General features: G+C 34.5%; 1 protein-coding gene across 1 annotated transcript in view; it reads right to left on the bottom strand.

The window, feature by feature from the left end:
* Positions 1 to 4,696: 4,696 nt before the first annotated feature.
* Positions 4,697 to 11,426, bottom strand: part of LOC117113636 (tubulin alpha-3 chain-like) — a 10,811-nt gene continuing 4,081 nt past the window's right edge. The window contains exons 4-5 of the mRNA XM_033257042.1: positions 6,017 to 6,388; positions 4,697 to 5,875 (exon numbers count right to left, since the gene is read on the bottom strand). Of these exons, the coding sequence (XP_033112933.1) occupies positions 4,892 to 5,875; positions 6,017 to 6,388 (1,356 nt within the window). The 3' untranslated portion in view covers positions 4,697 to 4,891. The remainder of the gene's footprint in view (positions 5,876 to 6,016; positions 6,389 to 11,426) is intronic.

The raw sequence follows: 11,426 nt of genomic DNA, 5'->3' as shown, positions 1-11,426 counted from the left end.
TTAATTTTCCCCGACAGTTTGGGGCTCGGTTAAATATTATTATTAGGCCGAAATTTGGCACGCTTATAAGGCAAGGACCGCCTAAAATAGCATCTTTTTAATATTTAATTTATCTTTTTTATTTATTCATTTTTGTGTGTACTAACACTTTGAGAGATTATTATAGGGTGCTATATTAAAACCTATATTATTATTATTATTATTATTATTATTATTATTATTATTATTATTATTATTATTATTATTATTATTATTATTATTATTATTATTATTATTACTATCGGTAGTTCAGATGGTTCAGTGAACCGGGGCGCCCGGGACAATTTCTCTGGTGGGGTTCATGGGGAGAGATTTTTTTATAGTTTAGAATGGCCCAACATTGCACTTTTAGACCACAATATTAGGAAGTCTCATCACAATAGATTTGATTGGTTCAGAAAATTAATAGTTTTAGTTTGACGTCCTCATCGTGGCGCAGGGGTAGGGGAGAATGCACCTCTAGGCTTGTCCGACACGGGGAGGAGCTGATACCGATTTTTCACACACGTAGCTCACAAAATCAACAATTCTAGTGCGATGCAAAGCAACAATGATTATAATAAATAACTAATTTCAAACGATAGCATAAGTGGGCGGGCAGGCCTATGAATTGTAATAAATAAAACCACGATGAAAATGCTTATCAAACACACGTGTGTGGCCTAATAATAAAATAAGCCCTATGTCGTATTGTTTTCTCTATGGTGGGGGGGGGGTATCACTCCAAGTCATAAATTACTAACCGGATAATTATTACCTTTGCCCACCTTTGCCCCCTCCCCCCACCCAAGACCCCTGTTACGCACCTGCTTATAAGTGGGGCCCCTCCACTTTGAAAAACGTTCCGCCGGCCCTGTAAATGTGTTAGAGTATAATCATGTATTTCGATTGTTTTGTTAATTGATTAATTCCTTATTTATAATTTACTTGTTTTATTTAATTTACCTGTTCATATGTTGCTTCATACACAGAGAGAGCTGTCTTGCCATATTCCTCGCGACTTCCCAGGTAGCTTGTCATATTCCTCGCGACTTCCCAGATAGCCCTTTCATCCATCTTCTCATGGTATCTACAGTATTTCAAATACTGTACCCACAACCTCGGATTTAAATAAGATTTGCTGAATACAGTATACTACAGTATACTATAATATATTCATTTATTTACAAATAAATAAATAAGTGAATATATACTGTAAATATTAATGAATCCTGCACTATAGTCACCTGGTCGGTGACCCCCCTCTCTCTTTGTCTGAAGTAATACTTTTCAATTGTAAACTTAAATTTGTTAGTGTAAGCCTTTTCTATATGAACTTTTGTTAATTGTTTAATTCTCTGTTTTTTACTTTTGTTTGTTCTTTTTAATATGAACATTGTGGATGCAACACCTTTGTGTGTGATACCGATATAAAGGTGTAATTTCCAAATAAATACTTACTTATACACATAGCTATATAAATTGATTATAAGATTTAAAATTGTAAATCTTATTATTGCAATGACTACTATGTTCACATTTAAATTAATCTTATTTCTTAGTTGATATTATATATAATTAGGTTATATAATATTGTTTAAGTAAGAATTACTTCGTCTATGTTGAAATTAATCTTATCTTATTAGTTTTATATATTTAAATTTGATATGTTGCATAAATATGAAATCTTTTATAATACAAAAATTGTTGATGTGAATAATAACTTACTATAAACATTGTTTCATAATGTTTAAAAAAACATTTTGTTTATATTGCAATAAGATATAGAAATACGAAAGAAAGCAAAGTGATACGTAACTACTTAAAATTGTACCAAAAGTTATATAATAATGATTATAACCTAATATTATATTTTAAGTGTTTGTATCAAATTTTAGGCATAGCGTAATCTTCAAAGGTTAAGATGCTAGCCTATCGCGTTTCATAATTCGACATCGAATCGAGACCTTACTGGTTGGAGATAAACCAGCCACCAATTCTACACTTTTTTTTATTTTCCCTCCCCAACAATAATGATCGAGCTTCCCCGAAGAAGACCTGGGCTCCTACTGATCCCCCACTGCCTGATGTCAATCTGTGGTCAGTTAAGAAATATTGTCCTGCTTTCAATATTTCAAGGGGTTTACACAATTTTATTAAAGCATAGCTTTAATGCACATTCCAATAATTGAACATTTGAGGATTTTAAAAAGGAGTTTATTTTTTTTAATCATTTTATTTTGATTTTAACTGTTATTGTTGTTGGTTCATTTTATAGCATATTTTAAAGAAATATAAACAAGTTATAAAATATAGACAGGTATCCCTATTACTGTGCTCCAGTGGTGCCGAAACGGGTCAAGTGGACGAGCAGTGTATTAAAATATAAACAAGTGTCAATAAATATAGACAGTATCCCTAATTTGTAGTTAATGGGTTCACTGAGTGTATTCAAATATATAAAAATTTTAAAAACTATTAATAGACAGATATCACTATTCTAAAACACTGCTCTATCGGTGCTAAAATGGTTCCCGCTGAAGCACAGTGTATAATACGATATAACTATGGTGGTAATGCGAAAATTGGCGTTCCATACTATTATTGAATATATATAATACCTCATTATTGACGACATATCATTCATCCAAGAAAAGTAAGTAGTAGACATCGTTGCAACGAGCGTTGTAGATTTGATTTATCGTGTTATTTACCCTTTTTGTCATGTTATTATTATTATTACTGTATTATTATTATTATTATTATTATTATTATTATAATTATTATTATTATTATTATTATTATTATTATTATCATCATCATCATTATATATTTTGCTAAAAAAAGCTTTCACATACTACCGGTATATAGGCCTAGTCCTTGTCAACAAGTTCATTTCCAAGTGTAATATGGTTCATGTGAAAAACATCCTAGGTGATATCTGGCAAGCCCATTGGGGAGAGATCGAATAATAGTGCTTAACGGTTGTGTATCGTTCTCTGACAGCAGCCACATCCAAATTAGCCCTACCATGTTTGGGAATGAGTAAAATATATTGTTTTATGTTACTTTTAGATGGCTAAAACACTCTTAATGCCAACTGGCTTAAAAAAGAAAAAATATTGTAGGCCTAATTAATTTTCCCCGACAGTTTGGGGCTGGGTTAAATGTTATTATTAGGCCGAAATTTGGCACTCTTATAAGGCAAGGACCGCCTAAAATAGCATCTTTTTAATACTTAATTTATCTTTTTTTATTTATTCATTTTTGTGTGTACTAACACTTTGAGAGATTATTATAGGGTGCTATATTAAAACCTGTATTATTATTATTATTATTATTATTATTATTATTATTATTATTATTACTACTACTACTACTATCGGTAGTTCAGCCTATATTTTATTCTTTTTGTCGTATTCAGTCTTTAGCCTCTCCCCCTAAAATATTACCAGCAACCATCTTTTTTTTCTATGACTGAAATAAAGGCCTAGTAAGGTGGCCTAATTATTAGTTTATCAACCAATCATGAGGGGAACCATACTCCCCTGGTATTGTTGATTTAAACCATCTGAAATTTTGCTACCCCTCCACGCCCTCTAACGAAAAATCCTGGATCCGTCCATGGAATGATCAATATTCGGAATTGATTATATAGACATATGGTAGTGATCTTCAGAATTGTTTAGTTTAAATTCAGGTTTTAAAGAAAATAATATTAATTAAAACAAACGACCTCATTTGTTTAGATAAGTGAAAATCCCATCCTACTGAATTTAAATCATTTTTATTTTTTTTAAATTTAATTTAGTTTATCTTATTTCTTGTTTACCTTGGGTTAACGGCTCAATTGAGATCAATTTTATAATTAATACAATCATAACTAAGCACTTTTAAAATAAATTTTGAGATACAACTTGCATATACTTTTATAAATAATATAATTATCACAATAATTTTACTAGTTCAAATTCACGCCTCCAAGTTACTTGTTTTTATTCTTTTTATTACATACACACCCCACACGCACACACACACACAATTGCACTTATTATTTTTATTGGTTTTCTGGCTCTTTAGCTTTTGTACATTTTAGCTGTTGCTTATGAATTTATATCTCAAGCCAGATCGAACTATTATTTCACAAAACATTGTTGTTTTCATGTTGCATGTACGGTACAACATTTAAGTATTGTTCAATAAGTTTTTAAAATAAAATAAAATATGCCTGTATTATGTTTGACGGTATCTTATGTCACGATTTGCTATGAGTGATCCGTTTTGGTGGACCCCGAAATACGTATATGGGAAAGACAATACTGTACAGTTAAATTTATGATGTTTTAAATGAAATTGGCCTTCAATATTTTAAATATGGTGTTTTTTTTATTGCATTTAAAAAAAAACAACATTTTTTTATACAGTTTTATTTTTCTATTTATATTTTATATGTATGCTATGAAACTTACTCAACGTATTTTCCGCAAGGACCTAATAAATTTAATTTAATTGAATTAATGGGTACGTTTGAGTGTAGTTTATTTATAGAGTACGTTAAAGATGGTTAAAGTATGTAAGAAGAAATGTTCATTGTAATTTCCAAGCGGCCAAAATGTTTGAATTGAATTGCTGAGTAGTATAAAACATAGACAAATACTTAGTACATATAGTTAAAGACTCCAACAAATATAGCTCAAATGCTTTTATTCTAAATATGCAAGGAATACACTGTATAACTAGTATGTGCAGGTGGGTGGATTTTACAAATGCATTTATATTTTTCTCCAATAAGAACGTATAAGCTTATTTCATATTAGTTTTAATTATTGTTCATAAAATGTGGTTTTGCATTGCAGGAGGAGTCTGTGGTTGCTTAATATTCTTCGCCTTCTTCCTCTTCATCTTCTCCATCAAGAGAATCAACGCCGACCTCTTCGTAGTCCTTTTCCAGGGCTGCTAAATCTTCTCGAGCCTCTGAGAACTCTCCTTCTTCCATACCTTCACCCACGTACCAATGTACGAAAGCACGCTTAGCGTACATCAAATCGAATTTGTGATCAAGACGAGCCCATGCCTCGGCGATGGCTGTGGTGTTGCTCAACATACACACGGCACGCTGTACCTTGGCTAAATCACCTCCTGGTACCACGGTTGGAGGTTGGTAGTTGATTCCGATTTTGAAACCAGTTGGACACCAGTCGACAAACTGGATTGTTCTCTTGGTTTTGATGGTAGCAATAGATGCGTTGACATCCTTTGGCACAACGTCACCACGATACAACAGGCAGCAAGACATGTATTTACCATGACGTGGATCACACTTCACCATCTGGTTGGCTGGCTCAAAGCAAGAGTTAGTGATTTCTGAAACAGTAAGCTGCTCATGATAAGCCTTCTCGGCTGAGATTACGGGAGCATATGTGGCGAGAGGAAAGTGGATACGTGGGTAGGGTACCAAATTGGTCTGGAACTCAGTCAAATCTACGTTCAATGCACCATCGAATCGAAGAGACGCGGTGATGGAAGACACAATTTGGCCAATTAGACGATTCAGGTTGGTGTATGTTGGTCTTTCGATGTCAAGGTTTCTTCGACAGATGTCGTAGATAGCTTCGTTGTCGACCATAAAAGCACAGTCTGAGTGCTCGAGTGTTGTGTGAGTGGTTAGAATAGAATTGTATGGCTCGACAACAGCGGTGGCAACTTGTGGTGCTGGGTAGATGGCGAACTCCAGCTTGGATTTCTTTCCATAATCCACTGACAGTCGCTCCATTAAAAGTGATGTGAAACCAGATCCAGTACCACCACCAAAGCTGTGGAAGATCAGGAAGCCCTGGAGGCCAGTGCAGAGGTCCGCCTAGTTAAAAAAAAAAACATAGGAAAGAAAACCAACTTGTATTATTCAAGATTTCGTTTTACGTATAACGAATTGATATTGCCTATTGGCGATTCTGTAAAAAGTAATTTTCAATATCCGATTACATTAGGATCAACATACCAATTTGCGGATTCTGTCCAATGCTAGATCTATGATTTCTTTTCCGACTGTGTAGTGTCCTCTGGCGTAGTTGTTGGCGGCATCTTCTTTGCCGGTGATCAGCTGCTCTGGATGGAAAAGCTGACGATAGGTACCAGTACGGACCTCGTCGATCACGGTTGGCTCAAGATCGACGAACACAGCACGAGGGACGTGCTTGCCAGCACCAGTCTCGCTGAAGAATGTGTTGAATGAATCGTCGCCACCCCCGATGGTCTTGTCACTTGGCATCTGTCCGTCAGGCTGAATACCGTGCTCCAAGCAGTACAACTCCCAACAGGCATTGCCCATCTGGACACCAGCTTGTCCGACATGAAGAGAGATGCATTCACGCTGGTTTAGAAAAAAAATACTTACTGCATGAAAATATTTAATCTTGAATAATTTAAAAAGCCATATGTTGATTTTGTGCATCCTAGCGGCAACTATATTCAGTAACGTATCGGGGTATTAACATGGGGAGGGGTATTAACATGGGAAGTGGTATAACATGGAGAGAGGAAAGGTAACACTGGAGCTGGGAGAAGCGATAAAAAAATGAAGAGCTGATAGGCCTATCTAATGGAATGATGTGATTTTTTTTACTTCAGTTTAGTGTAATATTTGTTACTCGGCTAAATTTCCATTTTGAGGCGCGTGGGTATTGAAGAGGGGTGCAGACTTTCTATATGTAGAATGATATATTATGCCTATATGCATATAAAACAGTTTATTACAGCATTAGCCTTGCGCAGCATTATTTGGGAAAAGTTTCATCGTGTTTCATAGATGAAACATGTCTGCACGAACCATGATGATATAGATTAGAATATTATAGGCCGCAGTGTTGGTTAGCAGATAATCATTATTTAAATTCATTTTATCTTTAATAAACTGCCATTCTTTTTGTTCATCTATTGATAATAGTGATTTCCCCGCGACGAAATTATCTTTTGTAAATACCGACACTATTTTGAATTGTGCTTGTACCGTATCAGTTGTTGTAACAATCCCCTATCACGAATTTATCAATTATAAGAATACTTAGCTTGGTAACAGTTTCAATTGTTTAATTTAAAGCAAACATATTTAAATACGAAGGTATGAACTGATATCACTGTGTAAATATATACTTGTTTAAACACCCGATTTTATTTGGGCATGGTCGCAAGACCTAAAATGTGTGTATTCATGTTGATGCGCTGTAGACGTAACCCTGATACTGAAATTATACATAAGCCTACGTATTTCCGTGAATTGTTTCACGCTGTTTCTATAGTGACGACGCTGTGTACACCCGAAAATTTAAGGATCTACTAACAAGATAACTTTTGAATACGGACCTTTGTTTACTACTACTAGGCTTTTTATTATTTATTATTATTATTATTATTATTATTATTATTATTATTATTATTATTATTATTATTATTATTAGACTACTATATATATAAAATAAAACACGTACAAGTGGTAATAGATTTTTGGATAAATCAAAACAAATCAAACGATACCTAGGTATATTTTCATTTTGTCTCTGTGGGAAAATAAGTGCTTCATTGATTTTTAATTACCCTCAAAGAGGAACTAACGCCATGTGCATAAGATATCCATTACCTCCATTATAGGCCTTTAATAATTAACTGAACGTGATGTTATCATCATATATGACGATTCCCCTCCTTGCGTTAGTACTTGAGATTTCACCATGATGATAATTTTTTGTGCCGACAACTTTTGTTTCATTTGCGCGTTGTTTCTAAATTTCCTAGAATGCTATATTATAGACGAATAGATTATTCATATTTAGGTCTAATGTAATGAAGACTCCTTCGGAAGAGACTGACTAGCCAGAGATGAGTAACCTTGTGAGGATAATAGCGTGTCATACTCATACGCACTGCACCATCATAAGTTTGCCTGTGACGCTTTTTTTTTCTCCTAGCAGGTTTCAGGGGGTAGTTCTCACCGACGGGGATGAGATGGGGTGTTTGTCATTCTTATTGGCCTAACAAACTTTCCAAGTTGCTTAACTAACTTGGATGAATAAATTAATGTAATGCATATTCTCCGACTTAAAAATATCTCCTTTTTTGTGACATCACCATGTGTATCTAAGTAGTAGGCGAACAACAACGTTACCCGTCACACCTACTCAAATACGCCACAAAATTTTACAATGGCAATCCAAGTTTGGTGTCTTGATGCTTAAAGTTTTAGTAGAAGTTACAAACAGGCAGAAGCATATCTTTGTATCATTTCTGTAACTTGTGGATACTCGACCCCGAATTAAATAGTATTAACATGACTTTCAAAAGTATCAACAGTTATCAAATCGGGAAAGCATACCTAATTTAAGATAGTAAACAAACTATATGTTACAACTTACCATGATTTATTTTTTTCAGGATTCTGTTCTAGGAGATAAAAAGAAAACACAAGACAATAAATAAACTTGAATTCAGTCGACTCGGTTTCCTCAACTTAATGATTGCGGAAAGCTTGTTGCACGAATGAGCAGTCGTCAGTCGAAATTGTTTGATATATGTATTGGTGAAACAACCTGATTGGTCGAAACGATCAGTGAAAATTACACAGAAAGTCAATAGAAAATTATGATGTCATTCGGTTACGAATAGTACCGCTCCTAACCACCATGATTTAAATCCAAATGTATACGTATTAAAAGATTATATTGAAAATATTTATTCTTTTTTATTATATTTTGAAGTTTTTTAAAATTAACAGCCAATGGAGGAGAAGTAAAGAAGCATATACCAAACCTCAAACTAGTATGGGACTCTACAAAAAGTAGAAGACCAAACACCACACTGAGAATCTAAATAATGGAGTATATAAGTATGTATATGTATGTATATATACAATGTGTGTTTAAGTCATGTGGAAAAAACATTTCCACATATTGTGCTATGGATGATCATTCGCTATTTGAGTAAAAAAATGTTAAAAAATATATAGCGATAGAAACAAATGTGGTAGCGATAGAAACAAATGTGTTTATTAGTGTGTGACTAACGTTTTAATCATGTGATTCGAATATTGAAACTTGAAGTTTGATCTCTGAGCCGTTTGTAGCAGTTTGAAATCAATGAATCCAAACAATGAAGGAACTGATATTTTGCAATGTAATTAGTTACCACCTATTGATAACCTTCATTATCAAATCGGGGATTTTATTGTACATTTATCTGTGATTTATCAAGCTATTATATCAGTAGTGTAGAACTTTTCACTTATCTTGTGACATTTCACCCCAGTGACCCTACTTAAGTCACGCAGACAGGTAATATCATAGCAACACATGTATGCACAGTTTGAGTAGGCCTATTATGTTATTGTATGAGGTGTCTAATCCGCTCTGTTAGTTGCCTGGTTACTGATATGCAAGTATACTCAGGCCCGTAGCCAGGATCTTCCAAGGGGAGGGGGGTTCTGGGCGTGAGGTCCACAGTCGAAGCCCCGGGTGAGGTCGGCGAAACCCCCAAAGCAAGAGGATTTTTGTGCTTTATGGGTCTAAATAATGCTATAAAAGCAGATATGTTTGAAAATGTCTGTGTCTGGGTGGGTCTGCAGTGCATTAGTTGGGTTGGATGACTTATTTGGGAAATTTAAAGAGGGGGTTTCCTCAGAAAAGAGGGGGTTTGCTACAAAAGGGGGGTTCTCCCGAACCACAACAACCCCCACCCCCTGGATACTACATGTCATGATTACATTTGTAGTATTAAAAGATGATTGAGCATATTGAAATTGTAATTAAAAGTAAGATGTGTATAAGAGACAGCCTGTTGTATCTTCCATAAGTATCCACCTTATTCTATATATGTATGCGGTATACGGAGTTCATGCCCATGGATCATGGAGATTATTTTTAAATTTCATGCATTTGTTTTAAACTATCACAGGATCTAACACTTGGACGCAATGAAATACCATGCGAACTACCATTATTTAAATATTCTTTAAATAGTATTTTAACACAGGGTTTGTACTTTTGATGCCACAGAACACAAACCCACCGAAAAAAATATGAGAAATAGGCCAAACCTTGTTCAACATCATTTTCATAGCAATCAATGTTGTCAATTATGGCAGAATTACGCCAAATGAATAAGTGAGATAATAAAAACAGTTTTAAGTGGCATATACAATCACATAGCCGCCGGAAGAATTTTGCTAGTGGTCCGATCATTATAGGGAGAGCGAGGGATGGAGGGTGGGGGCGCTTAACCATTTTTTGAAAATATGGCACCCTATAAAGAGGCGTATCTAGCTTACGTGAATAAGACAATTTGTATTCGTCTATTGCGAAAATGATAAATTGATAAAAATTTAATTTCTAGTCAGTGCTAAAAATAAATGAATTGAGTTTCTTATTTATGAATAAATAAATTCCAAGGAACACGAATACATAAAATAATGAATAACATTGACTGTTTATATTTACACACGTGCAGGGTATGAAATATTAACAATATGCATTTAAATTTTATTAATACACAGGATGCAATATTCGATGCATTATATTTGGAATTAGTCTTACAAATTAATGAATACCGTAGAGCTTCAATAAACTTAGTGATGGTACAATTTTAATTTGCCAAATTCAGAGTGAAGCAATGAATTATTTGTAACAATCTAGATGAGTTGTGCTTTGTACAATCATTTGAATTATTAAACGTTAAACGCTAGGCCTTATACCGATTAAACTTTAATGTTAGTCAATTTTTATGGCAGACAGTCTATGTACTGAAGGTAAACCTCAATGAACAGATCTACCAGGTGATAAAGACATAGGCCTACCTATAGAGAACTAAGATTCAAGGACGATCCAGGTTTTTTGTGAAAGATGATGAGGGGATGATTATGATGAGAGGATGGTAACTGGGACGGAGATGATGGCGATGTCGGTGATAATGGTGATGTTGACGATGATGATGATACGGATGACGATGATGGTGGTGTCGAGGACGATAACGACGATTATGATGTAGATAGCAATGATGTTGAAATAGGTGGTGGCATGGTTTAAGTTTTGGAGACACTAATGCAGACTGAAGTGAGTCTAACCTGGAATAAAGGGGAAAGGGCCCCGACCAGGGTGCAGGAACAAAAGCAATCAGTATTGTATTTAGTATTTTCTGGTAGTTTTGTATTTAGTCTTTAATAGTAATACTTCCCAAGAGCAAAACGATCCTCAAATTGAGGTCTAGGGACTGGATAGCCCTGGAAAAAAAATTGATGATTCTAGTTGTAGTGTATAATTAATGGCATATTTAATCTACTGTAGTTATCGTTGCGTTGCATCGCACTGGAATTGATGATTTTGTTGGATCCCCACCTCCTTAGAAATATATACATATATATATATATA

Source organism: Anneissia japonica, unplaced genomic scaffold (genome assembly GCF_011630105.1).
Source record: "Anneissia japonica isolate Jap-2015-1 unplaced genomic scaffold, ASM1163010v1 scaffold287748_len1686314_cov196, whole genome shotgun sequence".
In the NCBI taxonomy this organism is placed as follows: Eukaryota; Metazoa; Echinodermata; class Crinoidea; order Comatulida; family Comatulidae; genus Anneissia; species Anneissia japonica.
Note: the sequence above shows the minus strand (reverse complement) of the source record. Positions and strands in the feature narration are given on the sequence as shown.